Source organism: Pseudopipra pipra, chromosome 1 (genome assembly GCF_036250125.1).
Source record: "Pseudopipra pipra isolate bDixPip1 chromosome 1, bDixPip1.hap1, whole genome shotgun sequence".
Lineage (NCBI taxonomy): Eukaryota > Metazoa > Chordata > Aves > Passeriformes > Pipridae > Pseudopipra > Pseudopipra pipra.
Window position 1 is genome coordinate 136,963,444 of NC_087549.1, and position 26,200 is coordinate 136,989,643.

The window sequence follows — 26,200 nt, forward strand, 5'->3', positions numbered from 1 at the left end:
TTTTTGCTGTTTAATGTTGAGGAGGTGTAGGTTCACAACAGAGGACAGAACAGAAATGGATGGAACGCCATTTGTGACTTCTTTTCACATTGCACTGTTTGTTTTTTTAAACTAATAGCACAGATGTTAGAAGAACATACATTGCCAAGCAGTAATAATGCTTTATATGACTTACTGTTGTGGAGCAGCATAATCTTCATGTTTGTTTTAGAATGGTGTTTGGACAGGGTTTATCATTTAACCTACCTTTTTTGGGGGTGGTAGTGATGTTTCATGGTACCTTCCCAGGTTTAAGTTGGTTTCTTTTTTTTCTCCCAGTATTGCAGGGCTTTTTTTTTTTACTCTTCCACCTGTCACCCCCCCATATTGCAGGGCTCTTGTTTTGGTAGAAGCATATATATATATGGGTGAAATCAAGGAGGGTAGGTAGAAATTTTGAAAATATGAACAGCAAGGAAAGATCCTGTCATGTATGTATATAGGATGAAAATAAAGTGTTTAAGCTTGAGATAAATATTTAAATAAAGGAAGATCATTTACTCCAACAGCATATTCAGAGTTAGGCAGTCCTGAGGATTGTGTCACTGTCAGTAAGAGGTTTTGATGGAATCTGTATCAGGAGCTTGTTTTTCCATTGCACTGAGTTTAAACTCACTGCATATCAGCAGTAAAAGAGCAGAAAGAAAAACTGTTTTATTTTGAGTGGAGACAATAGAAGTTTGGAGGAGAGAGGTTTGCTTGTGATAGTTATGCTGTACAGGTGGTGGGCGAAGCCTGTCAGTTGAAATTTGGTGCTGACAAACTGTAAAGGAGAAAAGATAATAGCTGAAGTGTTGAACGTGGTTTGAAAGGGTCTAGTCCTGAAAAAGAGGACTAGAAAATGGAGCCATGCAAGCTGTATCCTTCTGGGTAAGGTGCCTGCCTTTACAGAAAGGAGTCAAGACACTTCAAGGCAGATATTGGCACACTGCAGTTTTGCCAGTAAGAGACCTCGTATATTCAGTGCTGTGTTTTGTGGTTTTATGGTCAACTTCTTGTATTTTTCATGCTTTTTCAAAAACTTTTAAAAAACCTCACAAAAATTGCAGTTGAGAGATGTGAAGTTTTCACTGCTAATCACTGTGTGATAACAATGTCCTTTGTCCTTCTCAGTCTTACTCTGAACCTCAGTCAAACTTTTTTGACTTGGCCTTTCATTCTCATTTCTTGTTTTATGGGCCTACTACTGAAAAGGAGCAAGGGGGAATACAGACATACATGTCTGTTGATGATTTTAATGCATACTTTAAAAAGAGACTATGGGAAACAATGACCTGGTTATTTTATGTTAGAGTTAGCTGTAAATTGTAATGTTTATTGTAGCCTTTCTGTGGCTACTTCTGTTCTTGCTTGTTCTGTCTTCTGTCTGTTTGATTTCATACTTCTGTTGCTGTTTTCAGGTCTTTGTTTTTGGTTGTTCTGTCTTGCTAGTTTTTGAGTTGCAGTGAAGAGAGTTATATCACAGAACAGACATCCATTGTGCCAAGTCCCAGTGCTGTGATTGGCTTTAGAAGACAATGCATTTCCAAAGAAACTTCAGTTCTGTAGCCTTTGGCCTCTGCATCTGTGCAGGCAAAACTTAATATATATGGTATGATTTTTTTAACAAGATAACCTGAACTAAACAGAATCTGCACTGAGCATGAATTAAGATTTTGGAATCTAGCCCAAAGTGGGCAGAGTTTTTCAGTGTTGATAAAAAGGCATCTGCCTCTATTGAAGCATAGAAACAATAGTGCTCAGCTAAACTATGTACATTGTAAAAAAAGAACAAGATAAGGGCACATTACAAAGTAATTGAAATAGTTCCTTTATGGACATTTTTTTTGAGTATTGAGTAATTTATTGTTTGGTTGTAAAATATTACAACCTTAAGGGATAGCTATCTGTCCATGACATTCTAGAATACCACTTCAAAGCTTTAGCTGTTGCTAATGACAGCTATTTGTAGTCTTTCACCAATTTGGGCAAGAGCTGTTCTCCCCTCTCCCAGCTTCCCACTGGAATCCAAGAGAGAACTTCGGAGGTAGAAACTCCAGTAAAAGACTGTATTATGTGAAGAGGAATCTAGGCTTCCAGTGACTCACCATTTCAGCACTGAGGTAGATTGCTGTCAGAAGAGTTTGAAGCTATGGTGTGTTTTCAGAGATTTTAAGCAAACACGGTAAATTTTCTCTGGAAATCATTAGGAAATGTAGATCACAAGTGTCATGCTCCTGCTCAGGGAACTCACTAGGTGAGGTTAGAACTGCTTTGGTTTTAGTTTGTCATACTTAAGTAACTTAGGCTTGTATGTATTGGCTCACCGTACGAAAGTGAACAACTACATAAAAGTTAAGATCTTTATCAATTGTTCTTCCATATCTGTCCAGCTTTTTCTTTCACAAGATCTTTCTGTGCTGTGACACACTTGAACTACAGGTCTTTCCTGTAGTTCTGAGCATATGTGTCTCAGATACAATCATGGAGCTCTTTATCTTAGTGCTCTATTCTAGAAGAGTACCTCAAAACATTTTGAATCAGACTAGAATAAGAATGAAATTCTCAATGCATCTTATTTCATAAAGCTGAATTAGTTATGAAATGTAAACAGGCAGTTATAAAGCATTTCAGTGATTATTGTGGGAAATCATCTGGATCACCTGGAGGAAAGAAATGAAAGGAGGTTTGTCCCTCTGTCAGCTATCTTCCACTGCTACACTATCAAAAAAAGACTGCACAGTTTAACTAAGGTATAACTTTGCCATGAGGCATGGTATGAAAAGTTACAGCTGTTCAGAAAGGATTGGAAAAAATTCACTGGGACAAGGTTAGAAGCAAATTTAAGGCTAATAATTACGAAGACTGTTCCTCAAGCTCAAAGTCCATACGTTATAGATTTCTAGAGACTGGGAGAACATTTGAGGGAAGTATTACTACATGCTTGCCCTTTTTTTGTGTACTTTGGTAGCTATTATTGTTCACTGTTAGAGACAGATACAGTGGGCTGGAAAAACGACACAGTTCTCCCAGTGTTCCTAGATCAGCATGTCGTTCACCTGTCTTCTCGTGTCACATTTAAACCTTTTCTCTCAGAGAGCAAATTCATCTTGAGTTGGCTATGAAAAATGTGGGTTTGAGCCCTTCTGCAGTGGAGAGCTGTAGTGTAAGACCTGTGTCAGCTTGGAATAATTGGAAGTGGGAAAAGTCACACTGTACCAGGAAGTTGTAACCTTTCTGACAGAGGTTTAGGCAGTTTTGAAATGTTGTACTTAAAAATCTGCATGTGTAAATAAAAGACTAATTGAAGGCTGTGCACTGACTGAGCTTGGTCTAAGCAACTTGTGTTGTTTCATGTTAGTTCACTGGTATATGTATTCCTTACTGTTGCAATTTATTGAAGAGTGAGTTCTATATCACTGCTGACGTGTGTGGTCATTAACGAACGTGGAGTCAAGTCTAAAATACCATTGTTCACTCTCACAGGTGGGACTAGCTGAACACAAGAGTAGACCATTTTGGTAGCTACACAGATCAGTTCCGATCCTTCAACCTTATGCCATTATTGAATACATTTCTGACTGACTGTAGACAGCTGTACAGTCAGGGTTTTGAACATAGGGATGGGAGTAGGCAGAAGAGATTGACTGAACATCTTTTACTGGCTGAGCTGTCAAGGATTTGAGGATAACTTTAATGGAGTTTGATAGCAGACTTCAGGTATTTGCTATATATGTGACTTGGCTACGTTGAATTGTTTTCTTCAGTTATGTCAAGCTTCTTGTCTCAAAACTCTTGTCAAGAGTTTTGGTCTTTGTATATAAATCTGATCTATAGAGTATAGAGTATTCTCAAAGTGAATAATTGTGGCAGTCTGCCTTCCGTCAGTAGGTATGAAACTAGAACAGTTGTTCCAGTTTGAAAAGTTGCACACTTGTATCTTCCCTCCTCCCCTCTACCCCCAGCAGTATGTACTCTTTGGGTACTTCGAGTCTGGGAGCTTTTTTTCCTTCTGCCTCATCATGGAGAGTACTCAGAATGCCCTTCCATGAATGGAGGGCATTGACTGTTGATCTGTGATAGGCTGTTGTGCTTCCCTCAAAAATGGATGCCCAGTTACTGAAAGGGAGGGGAATGGTAGCCTGTTATCCAGCTGCAGATCGGTAACTTGCATTACTGTGCACTTCTCGAACTGTTCCTGCAGAATCTTTTAGAAACCTCTCTGAAGGTGAACTCTTACCACTTTGTTCATCAGCCGCAGGAAAACTGCTTGATAATTTCTTAGATTTCAGATTTCTTCATGAGGGAAATAGATTGATCCTCAGCATCCAAGCTCATTATCTCATAAACTGAAATGAAATTCTGTTGCTAGCTCAGCAGTTTCATATGCAACTTTCTTCTCCTTTTGGACAACTGTCAAAATAACCTGTTTTTATTTGCTTGTGTTTTGCATTAGATTCACTTTAGTTTATGTCCATATTACAAAGTAACATAGAGGGGTACCTCTTCCACTGTAAAATTTTACTGGAATAGAACATGTTCGTCCTTATATAACAGAACTTAATTTTTTCTACAAGTTTAGTTACTAATCAATGGACTGCTTTATGCAAAGGCACTTTTTCATTTTGCTCGATATAGAAAGTTGTCAGTGGGTTTAGGGGAGACTTTTTGAGATTACCACAGGAAGTGAAGGTGCTGAAAATGTGTATATAGCTTCACTTTTTGTAAAGAAGTTCTTATGACTTGAAATTCCCCTTTATTATTGTGAGTTCTGCTATAAGGCCCCTTGAGATTGTTGTGCCTGCCCCGTGTCCATCTGTCCTCCCCTAAGTAGCAAAGTTCTGTAGTTCTGTGCAACTTTTGTGGACTCGTAAGTTTACATTTTAAAAATAACCTCCTTGACCATATACTGCTTATTCCTGAAGTTTTGGCAAAATGCTAAGATGAGCAACCTATGACATATTTCAGATAACTTCCTCTTTTCACAATTGTTCCAAGAGTTCCTAATTACTGACCTACAAAAGAAAATACAGCTTTAGGGAGAACATTTTCCAAGCTTCCTAGGGAAGCAGTCTACACATTGTCTCTTGATTTTGACCCACAGTAAGCTTTGAGTTTGTTGTCCAATTTTTAGCAAAAAAAAAAGGAGTCTAAAACATGTAAGTTCCTGTAATAGGAATGGGCAGTGTATGGCTACAAAAGTAATCGCTGCCTGTTTTGTGTCTTGCTGAACTGGGCAGTCACACCAGCATAGGAAGGGAATGTGAGGGATAATGGAGGGGGCTGTAGTACTAGAAAATAAGAACTGAGGATTTCATAGCGAGATACAGAAATTGTGGTGGGAAAGCTTAATGTATCAGTGTCATTTGTGAGATGCAACACTGTTGAAAGCCAGAATTTAATCTCTTATATTAAGTCTTATGCTCATGGAACTACTTACTTTTGCGATTTTGAATAAAATCACTAAAATTGTGATTTTATCACTGTGTGTCACCTGGTGGATGTTGCTGCAATGCTGGTTCTTAGTTGAGGCTGTTTTGTTTTTCACTATTCTTGAAGTTCTTTTTTTTTCTCTACTAGCTATTTTGTCATTGATTGTCAGCAAAAAAAGAATGCATTTTTTCCCCCAGTATGCATTATCTGATGTGTTCTCTGCTCTACAGTACTACACAGGCAGTTACTTGTTGTCCAGAGATGCCTTTTTTTTTTGTGTTGCCTTTTTTTAAGCCTTTCACTCCAACAGTGCAGGCTCTGTGTACATTTTATCTGTTAGAACCTGAAATCAGTGTTGTGCAGCTGTGCTCGTGGTGTTACGCACAGTCAGAGTTTACCTGAACAGGGTTACATTTCTGTTTCCACCTGGAGCTGAAAGAACTGTGTTCTCTTTAAAATGCTGAAGATTATATTTGACCATGCTGTTTATGCCTCTGGCAAATTACACAATGCCATTCATCACAAGTTTTAGCCACTTGGCTTTTCAGTAATATGGGAAGAAAGTCAAGGTGATTGGTTTGTTTTAACCATCAATGTAGTTTACAGTGATTTGTTTAGGGTTTCGTTATTATTCATTCCTAATCCAGAAAGGGATTTATCTCTCCCAGAACCCCAAAGGACAACTTAGTGCATTTGAGACATTTCTAATGTGTTCTGTCTTGGCTTTCTAATATGATATGCACCCAGTTTTTACACAAGTTTTTTTGAAACGGCGTGAAAATCAAGGATTTATTTGTATTTTTAGCACACAGTTCTTATTTGAATGCTCGCATGGAGTAATATCTTGGTTGCATGACTAGTTCCAGAAGGTGCATGTACTTTATGTGTTAAGTAAAGTATTGCTGAATAAAAATACTTATCCCAAACAGAGTGTGCAGATAGGTCATATTTGTCCTGTATTTTGCAACAGCAACAAATAGTGTTTTTAATACTACTGCAGCTACTGGCATCAAATATTAGCTTACCTCATTCCACTGGCAAACTAGTTTACTGCTTGTTTTTCTTTTGAAATATTTTTTATGCCTGTGATTTCATAACTATCTGCTTGTATTCCAGAATTTTATTTTTAAGAGGAAGAATAAACCTTATCATTAAAATAGAAGCAGCAGAAGCTCTGCAGTTACTAAATGTGTAAGATTTTTAAAAATTAAGAAAAAATCTACAAGAGCTTTAAAATTTTGGAGTTGTTTTCCCTTTCTGGCAAAATATCTTACTTTTTTAGTACTTGACTCTCACCAAAAATTTTGTTTTCTCCTCTCATTACTATTGATATTTTATGAGAGTGATAGTATTTGTGGTGATGAGCTCTTATGATTTCATCATAGGTGTTGTGATATTTCATTATTTTTACTCTTAAAACATATGGTTCCCGAAGCCTGATAATTGCATGAGAATCTAATATTTTTCAAGAATGTTTGTATGTTTAATTGTTTTCATGTATTCAAAAAACAAAGGGGCAAATCTCATCCTTTTTATTAATTTGAAATTGCTGATTAAAAGCAGATAAATCTTTTGAGGCCCTGGGCTATATTTCAGCTTTCGTGGTTGTAGTTGTATCACATTTAAGAGTAGACTCAGTCTCAAGGCTGTTTGTTAATCGTGTTCATTTTGGTGGTGTGTAGGGACAAATTAGAGCAGGATCCATAAAACGTACGGTGTAGTTAGATGAGGCAGATAAAACTGGGAAAAGATCATCGCAAAGTGAACAGTTTAAGGATCTTAACTGCTAATAGTGCCAAACTGTAGATTTTGGGGATGGTGACAAAAAAAAAAAAACCAAGGAGAGGGAGGTGTACTAAGTGGAAAAAGATACAGAAGTCAGAAGAGCAGCAGAGCAGGTATTGAATTGCACCTGTAATGAAGAGATTGGGGAGAAGATGACAAGTCACTAACCTTGGTTAGGCAGGAAAAAAGTATTGTCAGGATGTGTCTTCAGCTGTTTTTTCATATCTTCTTTCTCTACTGGGACTGGCTGATTTTCTCTTCCATTTTTCTTGACATTTAATGGAGGCAGGGAATTTAAGATGCATCAGTGTTTGCATATTATGTGTGGGTTTGGATGATGTTAGTCTCCCTTGACTGCCTGTGCTCAGAGGGATATCTGGGTGGCGAGTGGTGTTTTAACATTGAGTATCTTCTTATTGTCACTGCCTTCTTCAAATCCTTATTTGTATGAGTGACAAACTAGCTCCACCCTTTGCCTTCTAACTGGCATTTCAGTTCTGTTGCTTTTTTTGATCTAACCATGTTCATTCTACTTCTGTTTACTCCCTGTGGCACTCTTCCTCTAACTGCAGTTCAGTGCTACCATGCTTGATATTCCTTGGCCAGCTGACAGCTCACTTATCTAATGCACGTGGAGCCTAACGGTTTCATAGACAGGTACTACTTCTTGTCCTGGGCTTCTGGTCAGTAGGGGCTTTTTTCCCAACCTCTGTAATGAACTTTACCCTGCATGTAGATGAACAGAAGTAATGGCTTCACAGAGGGGTATGAACTCTTCCTATTTAAATTGCTAACGTGCAAGTCTGACTAATGTTAATGTATTTAGTCATTTGTTTGTTGACTGTTCTAGCAGAAATGTTAGTCAAGCATTCATATAGATCATGGATGGAATTTTTGTTTGTGAATAAATGAAATACCACCAGTTCTATGGGCAAATCTGAGTACTTCGTCCTCAGACTTGCTGTCAGTATTTTTCTGAAAAAGCACAAGCAATCCTTAGCTGCCAAAATTACAGTTTTGGATAAATGTATGTTGTTTAGAAACATTTACTTTAAAGTTAAAAAGTATTTTTTCCATTTGTGTGGTGTATGTTCAGTTATATAGCCCAATACTTCATTCTTTACTTAACAGTAATTCATTTAAAGAACAAGCTCTGATAGCAGACTCGGCCGAAGGCAGGCATTTTAGCCAAAAATTCTGCTACTGTTAATATTTGAGCAGTTTGTAACGCACATAAGTATTTGATTTATCACACGTTTTACAAAAACTTAAAACTGAATCAATCTGTGTTCCCTGAACTGTAGAATGTCAAATGACAAGAGCACTTTTATCAATCAGCATGGTTAGAATTTCAACACAGGAGCTTTCTGCATTATGTATTAAGTGATCTTGTTTGTCTTGATTAATTTTTCTACTGCATATTTACATGGTTACTAGAAAACTAAGGGAGAAGGAGAGAGAGAGATGCATGTAATCGTTTTTGTAATTTTTTTCAGGTATTTTTAGCAGCAATGATGTAGCAGTATCATTTCCAAATGCAGTATCTGGCTCAGGATCTAGCACTCCCGTTTCCAGTTCTCATTTACCTCAGCAGGCTTCAGGGCACTTGCAGCAAGTGGGAGCTCTATCACCTTCAACTGCGCCTTCTGTAACTACTGTTTTTGCTGCAACTCAGGTAAACTATCACAAGAGTTTAAGATAGCAAACCATGTTATTGACCTGCTTATTTTCAATATTAAAAGGAACCATAATTTGTTTGGAAAATAGGTTGATAAACATTGTATTTGTTGTGAAAATGTTATAGTGACTAGAAGTTCCCCATGATATTACATAGTCTCATCTTTGTTGAGCACATAGATTTTTTTAAAAAATAGTCTGAGGAAGTGTTTAGTAATAATGACTGTATTATGACCAGTAGTAAAAATTTTATTTACAAGTCCTTTATCAGAACCAATCAAGAAAAGATTTAAAAGAGGAAAATCCCGTAAAGTTTTCCATGTTTTATGCAAAAATGCTTGTATCAGTTAAAGAACAGAGGGTTTGTTTGGGATATTTGACAAATGGGCAATTAAGGCTAGCCCTGGCAAAGAGATGGCCTTCATAACAAATGAATGTTGACATGTTATAGTTTTGTATATGAGAGGTCATGCAAATGAAGTTATGTAGCTCATGTTTGATGATGAAGGAGTAAGGAAGACATGGGAGAAGTGCAGAACGGTGGCATAGTAGAAGTAATGAACTAAAAAAAATATCTTTATGATAGTATTTTGTATGAATTTAAGTTGGACAAGATTACATTAGCAAGACAAGAGAGTACAAAGTTATAGTTGGAGGAAGCCACCAAGGTTAGTGTGCAAGTATGAAGGAATGCTACGCTGGACAAGATGATTTTATATTTCTTGTTTCTTGTATTTTTCATTTTATGATGGGAATCTTACAATGAATGTATCAAATATATATCTTTTTGTGTGCATACAAGCAATCAGCTTTTAAAGAGTCTGCAGTGATTTAAGATAGTGGATATAAACATGAAGAATTAAAATCAAGCTTAATGTGTGTGTATGAGGATGAGTATAGTACATGTATAGCAGCAATACTGTGTGAAGATCAACACAGAATACATTTCAGTGTCAAATAACAAGTTGTTGTTTTAGGTGCCAGTTCATATTTTTATATAATTCTTCTGAACTGGTTTCCTAAAGATGTAAGGTGGTTTCACCCAAAAACACATCTCTTTTGCACAAATTGATAGAAATTACTTTCAAGAAATGAATTAAAAATATGGTGCTTTGGCAAGTTCTGGTTTTTTTTTTTTTTTTTCCACTTCCAAAGATCATTACACACTGTTACTCACTGAAGACTCTTAAATTGAACAGTCTGGAGATACAAGGAGAGGTTGTGTCATAGTTTAGGAGCAGGTGAAAAGATTTAAAAAACCCCAACTAAGTCGATGCTCAGTTTCCACAGTGGAGAGGTTTGCCATCAGTGTCTTGGAAAGACTTGGCCTTTTGTGCGGCTCAGTGTACTCATAAATGATCTGGGGAAGGGAGGAGGAACAGACGCCAAGTTTCCTGATTCTGATGGGTTATGCAATGAGCCATTATGAAGATCAGCTGTCACAAACTGCTGAAAGACCTCACCAGCCTGTGTTGACAAGGTAGTAAGAGGGCAAATAAAGTCCATGTTAAGGGGAGAGGGCAGTTTCTATTCAAAACAGATACGGTACATGCCACAAGAGGTACAAGAAGAGCCATGGCAGTGAACAATAGCAAAGAACATCTTTATAAGGAGTGAGTAAATAGTGAAGGACTCGTGGCCTGAAAAAGAGACACTGAGATGGGATAAGACAAAGGTCTGTAAAATCAGTTGACATGGAAAAGTTAAATAAGCAAGAGTGGTGCACCATCACTTCTATTTGTTAACCTCTGTCAGAGGATAAACATCAAAAAGCAATGGGACAAACCCCATATTTAGCAGTCAGGAACAGAAATACCATAGTATTTTTTTAGCTCTTGTTGTCACAAAGAGAGAGAAGTATACCCTAGGAGATAGACTTTCTCTTACTGTTTAGCTGAACTAGAGAGCCCTCCATAGGTTAAGTGCTTGAAATTCCTGTCCTTTCTTTGCCTTTGTTGTTTGGGAGTTGCCTTGGGGGCTTTTTTTTCCCCTCCCCAAAGAAGCAAAGAAGTTATGTGTCATACCTCACTACCAAACTTGTTTTCAAGTGGTTGCAGATTTACTTCTCAGAATCTTGGTCACAGGTACTATCATTAAAGAGTCTTTTGGTTCTGAACTATACAGAGAGATTCAAATGGTGAGAATCTTTGGTTGACAACCTTAAAGGTGTGAGGTCCTGGCTTTGAACAGAGAATTAACGAACTCCTCCACTGCTTCAGTGAGTCTTTTTTCAGTATAAGGTCCTTACTAGTTTGAAGAGATTCAGTCAAGAGAGCCTAGTTTACCATGCAGTTGTTCTCCAATTGAAGCAAACCTTTTTTTTTTGTTTTCCCCCCCCTCCGTTTTAGCATAAATGACTGATTACATGTGAAGGGTTAGGGTTTACCTACTTAGTTCTGCAAAGTTTCATCAGAGTGCAGTGTCTACTTAGTGGGCTCTTGTGGATGTAGTCCCAGTGTTTACCCACCTCTTGACCATGGAAGTATTCAAATAAGAGTGTGCCAATATATTTTTTGTGTAGTGTTCTGAAAACTGTCACCCTAGGTTTTAAACTAAGCTACCTCTATAGCAGGTAAAAAGCAGTAGTTAAAAAATTAGATTTTACTTAAACTACTATTACTTAAGAGAGCAAGTATAACCAAACCTTGGCTGCTCAATTATTTGGTCAGGGTGGCAGATGTGCAATTGGAATGGTACTAAAAATTAGAATAGCCTCTAGGATCTGCTGTTAAGATGTATCCTGTAAGATTTCAGCTGTTTTCCTAGATCTCTATTGGACGTTTGTAATTACAATTTTGGAGACATCATAAATTTGCCAATTTTTGATGGATTTTTTTTTCCTTTTTTTAAAAAGAAAGGGTTTTAAGAAATTCTAAAGAGAAAGTCTTGGGAAAAAATATGTTTCCACAGAATTAGTATCAGAATTAACTGATATATTTTGATTAGGATGGTATGATAGGCCCCTAGTACAGAAAATTTTGTTCAGAGTATTAAAAAAACTTGCAAGCAACTGCCCTAAATTAAGTAATAATAACATTAAATAATGATACTATTAAATTTAATACTACTCAAAATAACAAAATAACTTATTTTTAATAACTTTTATGCCCATATAAAACTTCAGCAATTAGAACTTCGAAGTGCTGCTTTTTCCTTCAGCAACTAAAGAACACTGATTTTAAAGCTTAAAAAATCTCACAACTTGAAAATCCTGGATTTTGATTTTTTCATTTTATTGACCAGTATGATAGTTCCCATACTGTGGTTTTTGTTTAAGACAAAAATATAGTATGGGCCTTGTTACAGTCCCCTTTTCTGTCTCATTTTCTTTTCTCTCATACCACTCATAATTTTTATTCCAATCTAATAAATCCAGAAGACATTATTAACTTGTGTTTCGTGCTGTGCCATAACTGAATTTAAGTGCTGGTGTTGTTCACCAGGTGGGAATCATTGGACTAGTAAAAATGCCACTTGCTGGAAATGCAGATTTTTTGCATCCTGTTCTTTTTTATATGTCTTGGGCATAGCCTCACATAGATTACACTGCTTAATTCAAGTGAGGCTTTATTAGCATAACAATGCATTTAATAATTGCAAGAATGTAGGAAAAAAGGGATACAGGAGAAAAGGGGAACAGTCCAGTCCACACAAATATTTGCTTCTGGTTTTCCGTGAATTGATCCTCTTGACATGTTTGTGGGTACTGCTTTGTTTGTATGTAACAGCAAACTACTGTATCCCAAACGCCTGTCTTTCCTCTCTGAAGTGTATGTTTAACTTCTGCATGATCATGTAAACTTTATATGTGTCCTCTGTTAAAAAAACCATCACTTTCTTGCATTTGGATTTTGAATATAATCTGAATTTTTTCCTTTTAAGCCAGCTCACAAAGTTACACCACTCTAAGGTCCTATGCTCAGTTTTTATCTCAAAGATTTCGTTGTGTTTCATAATTATAGCAAAAATGTCTGTCAGCCTGTTATGCTGTTCTGTAACAGTTTGCTGTATTGCTCTTTCTGATAAGTTATTCTTAGTGTTTAACATATGTTCATAGAAAAAGCAGTGACCTGGGAGCCTCAGTGTCTTCTGGCATTGCACAGCAAGATTTGTTTTATTTGTCAGCAAATGATCGTTAGATTGAAAAATTATTTTTTCCCCCAAATTTTTGCTTAGTAGATTTAGTATTATATAACTGAATGTTTGCTACTTCGGTTGGGATTGAGACTGAAATGGGTTGAGCTTTCTGTTCTTTTTGATGACTTAAATGAGTGAAATTACCCTATTGGTGCTCTATGGTTGATTGTTTCTGGGGTCTCCATGTTCTGAAGGCAGGATCAAACTGCAGGATTGGAAGTAAAGGTTTTGACTGGGTTTTCTTCAGTCATTGATTATTAAAGGCGTTTAGTGTCTCAGACTGTATTGCTTTTAAGAAAAAATGCATTGAAGTGTTTTGTCATCTCATTTCAGTAGTATTTTTAGTTGGAGTGGAAATGGCACATAGTAGTTTGCTTAAATATACAGCCTTTTGCTTTAAAAATTTGTAGCTCATCATGTTTTTGGGTTTGCTGTCATATGATTCAGTAAAGTAGGATCTTTACATTATAGTAATCTCAGTTTATTCAGAATTTTTCAGGATTTATTCTTTTGACAATTCAATATAAAATTTTGACTTTGTAGATGAATATTTTCATTCTACTGCGTGTTGGTATCTCTGCTCTTAGTGACTGTAATAAGCACACCTGTGAGGCATTTTCAAGCAATATTGCATACACCGGCCACTAACCTCTTCTACAGATACAATCCAAAAGATTTTCTCTTTCTTACTTTTTTTTTCTGCTGCTACTACTGGATTATTATTTCTTCTTTTTTTCCTCTGCAGCTTCTGTTTTATTTTCTGCCTAAATTCCCAGCCCTTACTTTATGCCTTGTACTTCCTTCGCCACAGAGGCAGATAATGAAGAAGGAAAAAGCCAAGAAGTGTCTGTAACAGCAGTCCTTGTAGCTTGCACAGAGATAGGGAAACTGAATAAATAGTTGCTGTTTGTTATTCTTTTACATCCAGGATTTATTTGTGATGACATGATAGGTCCACTTCTGCATAGTGTAATGAAGTACTGCCTCCAGGGTAGAGACGTGATAATTGGGAAGGTGGGTGCTGCTGCTCAGTTGCAATGCTGAGTGAAATAAGTTTCTTTTTATCGCTTCCATTGTCCCCTCTGAAGTTCGTTTGGCTTTACTCCCCTTAGGAGCAGTAGAAAAACAGCAGGGCTTTCTTTAGCATTCATATAGTGGTTATCCTTCTTTGTCTGATCCAGCTTTTAGAGGGAGATAAGGCTTACTTTTTTCCAGTAGATTTGGAGTTACTTGTTAGCAACAGAGGAATGTGAAAGCTCGGGAATCCTGAGATTTTTTCAGGTTCTGAATGTAGGGCACATGATGTTTCAGATGTATCTGTCCTGAAGTTTATATTTTCTCACTTTCTGAATTAATCTAGTCCCTAATTTTGGATCTCTGTAGTCCCCTGCTCTTTCTCCACATCACCAGTCTACACTATTTTTGGCTTCCTGTTCTAGTGGATTTTTTTTCTTGTCATAGTTTAAGTCTGCTCATCATTTTGCATGCTATCAAGGGACTTTCTTGTCCTTTTTATTTTATATTCTAGCACTCATGGGAAAATAAATGAAAATACAGGAAATAGGAACTCTATACTTAGTTCTTGTCCCTATCAACAGAGAAGATAGGAGCAGTTTCAGGACTATTCTTATTTATACCTTCCACAACAGGAGTGGAATTATGAAGGAATTTAAGAGTACATCTTAAACAAATACCCTTTGTTTCTTTGCTGAAAATTAAAGTTGAATGGAGTTTTTGCAAGTCTTCAGGAGAGAGATTTGGGCATTTTCATAGGACAGTAAAATGCATCTTCCTGATTGATATTTCTTCCAGGCTTACAGTTGTAGCCTCAAATTATGGATCTCACATTCTCAAATTCAGTATGGCCAAGGAAGGTACTCTTGCAAGACTGTTTCCCAGTCTTGCTCAGAGAAACATGCTCTGTTTCCTGCTGGTTTGGTGTTTGTGGTGGTTTTTGTTGTTGTTGTTGTTCTGTTTTGTTTTGTTTTTTAATATTCAGCTCCATGTAAACATGAGGAAGGAAGGAAAGTTTCAGGTTAATAAGCATCTGAATTTTGCTAGAGCTGGGCAGGCCAGGAAACAAGGCAGCAAGGGAAGTTTCTGGGCCATCCTCCCTGTGGATACTCTAGAAAATGGTGGGTCTAACAGCTGTTAATGTTTAATGAACTTTTCTTTGGGGAGTAGAATGAATACACGAAACAAGACAAGTTGCTCCCAGTTGCAGGACTTTGGGATGTGACAGATGTGACAATCTCAGACTGTAGCAACCTGTGTTAGATGGTTGGCTGCTTAAGTGAGTTTCCTGCTTCACTCCTGAAGGTGCACATCACAACAATGTGGAAGTTAAAAGTTAGTGTAGAGTTTGCAATGCAAAGGAACTTATCCTATTTATATTAAATTGCATTAGACAAGTAATCAGAGATGATTTCCAGAACTTAGGAAGAACTTGACTCTCATTTTACATTTTTTTCAAGCCACTTTCTGAAGTCTGTTTCTTAATATAGAAATCACTGAGATATTGAATGCCATAAGAGCTCTTAGGTAGTCCAGAGTGCAGATAGGATAGATTTCTACTGCATATCTGCAAAGCTAGTAACAGCTGAGTGCCTTGTGGTGACACCTCTCACTCTTAGTAATTAGTCATTAATGTAAAGCACAGACAGTGATTATGGCAATATCTTAATATATTGCTAAGTTTCTCCAAAATAAGCAAGTTCTATTAGTTCATTTTTTAAGTTCAGTTTCTACATTGTCATACCGTATGTGGTGGTGGTGTGAGGTTTTTTTGTTTCCTTTGTTGTTTTTTTAAAAGGCAAAACAGTACCCAGTTTTACCAATTTGAGGTCAGTTTGGGTGTATTTTCTGCATTTTTCTTTTTAAAGATGATTTGTAGGATCTTTAATATGAGTGAAAATTAAAAAGAGAATAATAAAACCTCTGGAGGTATGTTGCCAGGTATGGAGTGATGTTGCATGGCTTAAGCAACATCCTTACAGAAAAAGGAAATTGTGCCTTTACTGTGGTACTAGAATTCTCTAATCAATAGAAATGGTGGATACATGAAAACCAGTTAACATATTTTATGTTACTATCAAAACACCTTGATGATAATGTCTCTTGAAAGAGGTTCCTGCTCACGGGGTCAAAGGTGAAATATCAACATGGATCACAGACTGTTTGGATGCTGAAATTTCTCAGTTCTCCTTATCTCATAACTTAAAAAAAGATATAAAAGGAAAAGTCAGCACAACCAGAACAAAAAGAAATCATTCTTAATAGAATATGTTGCTCATCTTCGGGACTCACTGCCACAGGAAATTGCCAGCTCTGGAGATTTAGAAAGTGTGCTAAATGCATCCCCACAGTATGTTGTAGACAGAGGTTTTCATATTGTGGTGTAAGGTGTCAGTGCTAAACAGTGACTTTTCTTCCAAAATATTTGTGTCACAGCCACTTAAGTTTGAGTCTTGCAAAATTAAAAATGTAAAAGAACTGTGCTAGTAAAGGTTTTTGCTTTGAATTTTCTTGTTTCTCACTTAAAAGAGGTTTTAATTCCTTGTTACTTCTAGGAAAACAGGTAAAAATCTAATTTTCTTCTCATGCAATCTAACTGAGGATTTTTGGGGTGGGGGTAGATGAGAGTAGCAAGGAGCAAGAATTTACAGCCAGAGGGAAAATTCCTTCTAACATGTGACTCAAGTAGAAGAACAAAGGAATCATAGTTGCAAGTAATCTAGTATTTAGCCCAGTGAAAATCTTTACTTTTTGTGTTTTCCTCTTGCTTCAGTAAGATCGTCTTCGCGTAGACTTATGCAATATAGAAGTAGTCTGAAAGGCAGTTGCATGATTTTGCACAGGCTGCATGCTGAGACAACTGCATCAATGTTTCGGTCTAGCAATAAATGTTTTCTGCCTTCAAGCTGAAGCTTATTTAGCTTGGCTTATCTGGTGCTGCTGTAGCAACCATCAGTCTCCAGGCAACTGAGGCACATTGACCTCTTCGTTGAACTGAGTGTAGCACTACTTCAATTTAGTTGCCTGAGACAATAGTAATGGTGTTGAATGTGAAAAATGTGAAATTTTCTAGTTTGTATGCAATGGAAATAATAAAACTATTTGGATGGAACTGAACGTGTAGGTCTGACTTGGAAAAGATTTCAAGTTTACACGGTGTGTGCTTTGTTACAAGCTGCAAAGTTGGTTGCTGAGTCAGTGTCCTTATAGGCCTTCTATAAACGTTGAGAATCTTGCAAGCATTTTTACACAGCAGCAATTCTGCTACTGTAGATGTTTCATCACTTAAATAGCAAAGACTTTGGAGGTTTATTTAGTTACTTAAAATGTCAATGTTTGTAAACAAAAGTAGCTGATCTTTATTATTACGCTTTCTGAAATATAATTTTTCAAGTAGTTACTTTTCTCTCAGATCCATTATTTGCCATATTACAAGTGTCTGACTTTCTTTGGGATACTAATATGAAGAAAATAGATTACTGAGTTTTTTCCCTAATAAAGCCATTTTCTCTGCTAGTCAATATGAGAGTGAAATTGAGATTCCTCATAGATAGGTTAAGGTTCTTAAGAAAAACAGATTCTTGGGCAAGACAGTGCTTCCATTGTCTATGTAGAGCACATACAGGTTAAGTGCTATAAAGAGAGAGGTAGATGGAAAGGATGGAGGAACAAACTTGAGGTAAAAGGGATTTGTGTTGAAATGATAGTTCTGTTTTCAGTTAGGTCTGTGGGGGAGCTGGAGGAATCCCAGGGTCTTATTTCTGTAAAGACTCCTTTGAAAAAAAAAACCTAAGCCTACTACAAAACAAACAAACAAAAAAGCCTAGACAGCAAAACCAACCAACCAAAAAAGACCTCTTAATGAAGTAGCATTCTGGTTAGTTTTTGTACAAGTCTCTTTTTTATGTCTGGTATATAATAACTGAAGAGATTTTAACTGTTAAAATATTATATAATATCCAGGTTAGTTAACATGCAGGAGAGGAGTGAACTAGTAGTACAGTTGAGGTTATAGTGTTTTCACATTACTGGAAGATAGGCCTTCTATCCATGTAGTTTTTAATGACTTGATGTGCCCTTGTTGTACACTGGGCAGAGGTATAAATTAGTTTCTGTAGGTGTGCCATTAATTTTTCATTTTGCCTTTCAAATCCCACTGTGTTTCCCAGTTGCATTCATTCATGCCTTTCTTGGAAAATATTTGAGTGCTGCTGTTTGAAGGTTAGATGGTTTCATTTAATTGAAAGATTTATTTGTACGTTTAATCAAAACAATTGATTCTCAAAGATGGTATTTGATTATTTGCTCGTTCGTAAGTGAGAGTCTTCATTACAGCTGGGAGCTCAAAGTTGTATTTTTGTTAGTAACAGAAAAAGTACTAATGATGTGAATATTGTATCCATACAGGACTTCATAAACTCTTTTTCTGACTTAATTTTAACTTTTCCAGCCTCCTAATTAAACTTTTAAAGAGTTAATTCTTTTATTTCAGCCAGGTAGTGAAAACATTTATTGTGTAATTGGACCTTGATTATCTGTTTAAGAAAAACCTTGGACTTTAAGGGCTTCAGGGTGCTTGGATGGTAAGGATGACAGTATGGGAGGGTTATCTTTTTAATCTCAGTATTGCTTTCGTAGAATGAATGAGTAAAACACTGCAGTGGCTGTTGGGGGTTGATTCACATTGATGATGTGTGATAGCAGGTGAGATGAGGTTAGCTGCAAAAATTTGCTCTTTGCTTTCAGTCATCTGTAGTTCCTGTAGTCTGTTTTAATCAGTTGGTCAGTATAGTTTGCTTGAAAATTAATTATTAATTGTGTTCAACTTATAACTTATGAAAGCCAAAATGTGTATTAATAAGAAAGATGTAAATGAAAGTATGAGTTTAGTTAATATATGTAAATATTTTTAATATAAATATCATGCTGCAGATTAATAGTGTTGTGCTAGTTGTTTTGAAAAGATGATAATTTTCAGAAGAAATGTGGAAGCAGTGCTTGATTAAGGATCTTCCGAGTTGTCCTCCATTCCATCTGTATTTCTTGGCACATAGGAAAATAAACAGGAATTTGGAATTCTTTTTTTTTCATTAGAAATAAGGTCTAGATAAGATTTCTAAGCAAATTCATATTTGTAGTGAAAATTTTCAAGGGTTGTGTTGCAGCAAGTGATCCATGAGAAGTTGTTGTTGTTGTGGCAGACCTTCCTCTTGGGCTTCCTAGCTGCTTTGCTGTGTTGCAGTTCCCTGTGGTCTGACCACCCCCTGTGGGTGTGCATTGCCACCCCAGATGAACAGCTGAGCGACAGCTCAGAGAAGGCAAGTGATGATGTGTATCAGTGGTTCCCTCACATCTCCTAAATGAAGTTAAAGGTACTGAAAGAAGAAAAGGAAGCAATAGCATATTCTTCCCATTGCCTTCAATACCCAAGCAAAGACCTTAAAAATTCCAGGGATAAAAATAATATTTCTTCACTTGTCCAAGTTAAGCTAGGAAGCATAAGACCCAGGCTACTTTTGCTGCTGTCGGTTGACAGGCAGCTCTCTTCACTTCTCAAGAAAAGCAATTAATTTATATATATGCATATTATCAATTTTTTATTATAATTATGTGCCTAGCATTAATATGTGTTCATATCTAAGCTCATTTAATTGCAATGCAGGTTTTAATTAATTAATACATTGTTCAGATAAATGTTGCTTGTCATAAGACGAAAATACATGAGCTTAAGATGACTTCTAGATGAAGTAAGCTGATGTTAATACTTGGTCTAGTGCTTGAATTTCCTTTCATGTTTCATGAAGCTCGACAACTGCATGGAGAGCATTAGTAACATCTCAGAGGTGTAGCAGAAAAGCTTGCAGAAAATGTAGCTTTTAACTTCATCAAAATCTTTTAAACTACTTTACCATAACTAGTTGTTTGTGGTATCTAATGCTCTTTATTTCTTAACTTTGTGTTAATAAGAACAAGAGAGACTTTTGTGCTTTATATCCAGCATCGTGCTGTGATGAAGAACCTAGTCTGATTGGTTAATGGTATGACCCCAACCACAGGAACAATGATATGTTTTTATTTTAAACAAGAAATAAAATTAACCTTTGAAATTATTTCTGACAAATAGATATTGGCGGAAATAGGTAATTAGGTGATCTGTCACTAATTGTAAAGCATCATGACAATGTAACACAAAGCTACAATATCGCAGTGACTATTTTTAAAGCAGAGGGGAAAAGGGATGTTGATTGGATATAAACTGATTAAGAAGCTGTCTTGGAATTGGTTGTTCCGGCCATCCTTGTTGTCCTATCATGAAAGGAGGAGAGTTCAGTAATGGTTTAACTACAATTAAATCCCTCCCCTTTCTTTATGGAAACTCAACTGTAGGCATTTCAGCATTAGCCTAAACAATGGTTTTGAATATGTTAAGCTCCTAACAATTAGGGAGCAGTTTGGGGCATTGAATAATGTGGAATGATGCAATTGAACCTGACAGCTTCAACAGTCAGCCTACTCATGGGACCCAAAAGTTGTTCACACTTGGTTTCATCTCTCATCACACGCTGAGTATTAAAACCTTACTGGTGTGGAGCTGAGACAGAAACGAGGCCTGTTATCAGAAAATATTTCATAGCATAAAACTTGAAAGGAACAGGGGAAAAGGCATGTTCAAAGGGTCTCAAAGTTTTGAGACCTAGTCTAGTTGCATACAGCTAGTTGCCTAATTTTTCTCCCCTTAGTTTTTTTTCTGCTTAAAGAACATGAAACTTTTGAAATGAAGAGACTGCTTTCCCTGGAAATTTTAAGTAAATATTTAGTTACTTGGGAAACTTTGTAGTCATACTGTTAGAGTAAAATACAATTTTAGAGTCATGCAAACAAATAAAAAACTATTTTAAATGTTTTGGATTATATATTTAGTTAACTTGCAAGTCTTGTTCTTTAATTAGAAGAATATACTTGCACTTTCTCTCTTGCTGTAGAGGAAGTGTTTTTAAGCATCAATCAAATATCAATCATTTATTCTTATTGCATGTGCACATTCTGTGAATTACAATGCATCGTCCTTCTGTGCTGCTCTGCTGCTTATGGCTTTACTGATTTATTGAACATGCCATAAAGGAAAGCAGTGTGTTACGTACCTCTAGATGGGCTTAAATCCCTCTGCTAAAATATTTTTAGGAAAATTTGCTGTTTTTTCAAAATAAATACTTAGCAATCTCATTTTTTCATTACTTCATACGTTTTTATCATGTATTGTGTTGAGTGTTTAAATGGTATCAGTTGAAATAAAGAATAATGCAGCTTTAAAAGTTCTGCATTTTAGAACATGTTTCAGTCCTGTGACCTTAATATGTATTGACAGGATGATTGCGCATTTTTAATAAATGCTTGCTACAGCTTGTTTCGACTGTGAGTGAAACATGAAGCTCCTATTTCACCTTTAAATAATGTAGCACTCCTCCACCTCCTCTCCTTCCCTGTCAGATGAAGTTGTCACATACAGAAGAAAGCTTTGCAAATCATTATTCTTGTCATTTTACGTAGCCGTTTTAAAAAAGTATTTTCAAAGTTTTTAATTTGCCTCCAACTTAACTTGAACAATTTTATTGTCTTTTTCCTTTGAGAGTTGCATAGGATGCAGGATGGCACTAGAACTTTGGTAGTTCCAACTTGTTGTAGGACAGCTTTAATATTAAGTATAAACAGGGGTTAAGTCTAGGGTGAAACCACCACTTGTGAAAAAACTCAAGTTCTTAGATATTGTTTAAATTCTGCTAAGTCTTTTAATCTATCAGCCCACTTAGCAAACATTGTTTAATTCCTTTGATGTCTTTTGTTTTGTGATGTGATGGTTACTCAACAAACTTTAGCAACTCCCTTCAAGATACTTAAATATTTTCAGAAAGTTCTTAAAGCTATTTGTGCATGTTTCAGTCAAATTAACACATATTCTCCTTGCTGATTATCGCTACCCTGCCATCATAAACTAATATATAGTTGCTGTTGCACATTTAAGCAGCCTCGCAGTGAATTACATGGACTGAGAGTAGGTGTACATCTTCTGTGCAAAATGTGAGCAGTACACTTACTGGAATTAAAAGAAATCGTTTAGAGAAATATTCTAAAACTGAACAGAAATAAGACCTGGTGTTTGGAGTAAAAAAAAAAAGGCACAAACTATATTAGTAGAATTCATAACCTCAACCAGTCTATTTAAACTAAGTATGTGTAGACTTTTATTTTGCAAGTCTGACCTTTTAGATATGGTTGAATGGTAATACTGGTTGAATCTCTTAATATTGCATTCTGTAAGGTTTCTTCAGTGAAAGGATTTGACAAAAAACTATATTGTTTTTGAAGTTTTTTTGGTTTTGAGGGGAAAGCAGCTGAAGGTTGGTAGTAAACAGTAATGGTTGAGTTGGAATTGCAATATGGGCATTTGTTAAAGAAAATAGCAGGAGCTGTGCAGTATTGCTGCCTTTGTCGGTCAGTGTCACAGTACTAATACATGCTCTAGTTCTGGAAGCTGTTGTATATAGGTGGAAGTGCCTGCATTGTTTTTAAGACTTAGAAATAATTCCGATTAATTCTACTAAAGATACCCAACCAAACAACCAGAAATAACAGCCAGATGTGAAGTGATGCTCTGGTTCCATGTCTAGCAATCTTGCACATACCTATAAACTGCAAAGTGAAAAAACCCCTGATCATTGTAAGCAATTACTTGTGGCTTTTTCTAACTTTGTGACAGTAGAAGAATGTAAGTATCAGGCACAATTTCTCACCAGTATGTAGTAAATAAAGCATCATTGAAAACAGTTGTGTGAATTCATAAAAGTCCATTCATCAAGTTTAATATGTTGGCCGAAAGCCAAAACTTAATGGTAGTGTGTGATTCTTTCCAGATACATAGTTTATACTCTGTAATATTTTGCTGTAATAACCAGTATGTTTCCCCTGTCTCTTGTGTGCAGTTATGCATGTCAAAATGTCCCAGAAATTGAGTTCCTTACTGTTCACCTTCTTTTTTTGTTTTTCAAAAAAAGTTTCATGTGTAAAGGTTGTTTACATTTTCTAAGCAGATTAATTTTAAAACCAGTGATCAGACAGGTTTGTGTATCTTCAGTTCCACCCCCACCCCACCCCCATTGCAGACTTTTCTTTGTTCTGAAATAATTTTTTTATCAGGTAGGAAAATGCCTTTTAAATAAGCAGCCGTGCCTTTATTTCTTTGATTGCCTGTCTCTGCAACTCAGCATTTGACACAAATCTTTTCTTCGAAAGGGAAAAAGCATCAGCAGCCAAAGAAGAAGGTATTTTTATTGCGTTGGATTATGCAAGATTTTGGCCAGCCTCCTTAGCTTCATCTGTTCAAGGGTTCATTTTCGCTTGTTTGGCACAAGTCCCAGCAGAGACCTTCAGAATTGTGGTTAGCAACATGAATGAACACAAACTTTGGGAGCTCTTCAATAAGTAGAGCTGGCCAACTGCCAAAAATACAGTTCCTTATATGGGGTCAGGGCAAAGCTGTGATTCCCCGAGCCCCCTATTGTATAGAAAACATACTTGTAATGGCTGTTTGCGTTCTTTAAAATAAAAACAAAACAAAACAAAAAAACACCAGGCTTCCAAGTCTATCAAAATAGGAAGTAACAAAATAGTGTGCACGTTTTACTAATGACGGAGTCGAGCAAAGGAAATATGGCTCCGTGTAGTTAAACTATAGAGCTGAAAGTTGGACCTTTTGACCTCCACAGCCGGCTTGTGATGTAAGGAACCCAAGCATTTGTGAGACATCTGTTGTCTACCTGCCCTTATTTTGTAAATGGTTTAATAAGATTAAATAATTAGTAGGATAACCACATGGTCGCCATGCTCCTAAGTCCTAGCATTGAGCGCATACTTCAGGATCGCAGGGAAATCTGCCCGTCCTGCTACACTGTGGTCGTTTTAAAATGCAGTTTAGGTATTTTTAATATTTGCCACAGTACTTTTTTTACTAGAAGGATTTTTTTTAATTGACAGATCTTGCCAACGACAAGTACAACACACTTTAAAACTGACATATTTTCAGAGTACTGCAATTGTTTCTGTACTCACAAAGGAAAAATATTTTTTTCTTTTAAATACATTGGTTTTAAAAAACATTCAACTTACAAAGACAATAATTGTGCAGTAGAAAGGCTTCTTTAAAATATATCTAGCATTTCTCCCCCTTCTAAAACAAGGATTCAAGTTTTAATCGGTTTCTTGCAGGCAAACACCCTACCTGGATCTTCTCTCAGTCTGCCTCCATCCCACATGTACGGCAATAGGCTGAATCCAAATTCAGCCATGGCAGCACTTATGGCTCAGTCTGAAAACAGCCAAGCAGGTAAGCTTCCCCTGCCGGTGCAAATGTGCAGCTTCACAGACCTCGGTATTTTTAAAAAGACTGTTAAATTTTTTTTGTGAGCTCTACTCAGCATTTGGTTATTAAATGTCTGTACAAAGTTGTTCTGTGCTGGAAGTAAATTCTCAGTTGTTCTGTGGAACAGCGCAGGTTTTCTTCCCCCTTTTTTTTCCCCTCGGTGTGTGAAATGTAAATGTTTAAGCAGAGCCATCAGCAGGCAGGAATGCACCAGTGTCTCCTGTGACTCCTGTGATTGATGCGCTCAGTTCCCAGCTCTTTGCAACCGGAGTAACACAGCTCTGGGTTTTGTCGTGAATAGTTGAAACCTTTATTTGCATAATTCATGAAATTGCATTACATACAAGTTCGTGTGAAAGAGATCCCGTTAGAGAACTTGTGCAGCATTTAATAATCTTGTGAATATTTACCGGTTGGCATTTGGTACCGGAGGCTCTCCGCTGCGGTTTTAATGAGCCGCTGGCTTTGCTTTGTTTCATTCCCTCCGTAAGGATTTGTTGACATGTCGTAGTAGTCATGCCTGTTTGGGGGAAGGGAATGAGTTTAGCAGTTTACCAAGAATGGATCAGTCATGTCTTTGCCCTCCGAGGGGTCGGAGGTCGCTTGACTCAGAATAGGGGGAGGGCAACCTTGAAGGGGGCAGATAGGGTTATTTTATTGAGAGGCCATAGGGAAAATAACCCTTTTGAGTCCTTCCAAGCAAAACGTTTTCATATATTTAATGAGGCCTTTTTTGTTTGTTTTACTACCTTTTTAGCAAGGGGCTTTCCTATGCTTCTGCTTATAAATAGGAATTAGTGAATTATACGCTTTCATAAAGTTTTCAGTAAATTTGCAGAATAATGTGTGCTTGTTAGATGGCAGCAGTAAGTTTAATACGTTACATATTTTATGAGTTGTTTTGGGATGCAAAGTGTTAAAAAAATACAGAGCATCAGGATTTGCTGTGATAAGCATACAGATTAGCTGTCCACAGCTGTGATTCATTACTTTCACCGTACAAATTAAAAGTGGCTGAGGGGAGGGTACTGCAAATGCAAACCACGCTTCTGTGCTGTAAAACTGAAAGGAATGAAAGAAGTGAACATAATCCATGGCCTGGTACAGCCTCAGAAATGTGTAAGGACAACACCTTACATGCTACAGTTCAGCAATCTTAAACTAGTTACTTATTCAATCTTCAGCAGTTACTACAGATAGAAGTTGAGATTTAAGGTATTTTTAAAATATCTCCATGAGATATTAAAACTCTTATCTAAGAAAAGGTGATTTATCAGCTGTGAAATATTTACACTGCAGATCAAGATCTCGGAGATAATAGCCGAAGCCTTGTTGGCAGAGGAGGATCACCCAGAGGAAGTCTCTCACCACGGTAAGCGTTATTTACATTGGAGAGTGCAGGCAGAGGAAATGTTTTAAGATTTGGAAACTTCACTGTCTTTTTGCTAGTAATACTGAAGTGTTTTAAAAGCCTGTGTATATAAATGTGTATACACGCATGTATAAATATCTTTATTTTTTTATAGATATATCCTTCTAAAAAAAATCCCTAATATGCTCAGAGAGCTAAAATTGTGCTGAAATTTACTTTTATATCAACTGAAGTTAGGTTTACAAATGAAGGTTTTTAGGTAAGTTAGTTTACTCCCTTACTTAAGAAATGGAGACTTGCTCTAGAAGGATTTATCTGTCATTTAATCCACGTATGCTACTTATCTCCTC

The 26,200-nt window shown here is 36.6% G+C and overlaps 1 protein-coding gene across 11 annotated transcripts in view; it reads left to right on the forward strand.

Moving 5' to 3' along the window:
• Positions 1 to 26,200, forward strand: part of MLLT10 (MLLT10 histone lysine methyltransferase DOT1L cofactor) — a 123,338-nt gene that overhangs the window by 80,067 nt on the left and 17,071 nt on the right. For all 11 annotated transcript variants that reach the window (XR_010425049.1, XM_064635069.1, XM_064635090.1 and 8 more), the window contains 3 exons: positions 8,733 to 8,911; positions 24,325 to 24,442; positions 25,778 to 25,850. Coding sequence is in view for 10 of the 11 variants with exons in the window: in XM_064635069.1 (XP_064491139.1) it covers positions 8,733 to 8,911; positions 24,325 to 24,442; positions 25,778 to 25,850 (370 nt within the window). In the remaining variant the exon portion in view is untranslated. The remainder of the gene's footprint in view (positions 1 to 8,732; positions 8,912 to 24,324; positions 24,443 to 25,777; positions 25,851 to 26,200) is intronic.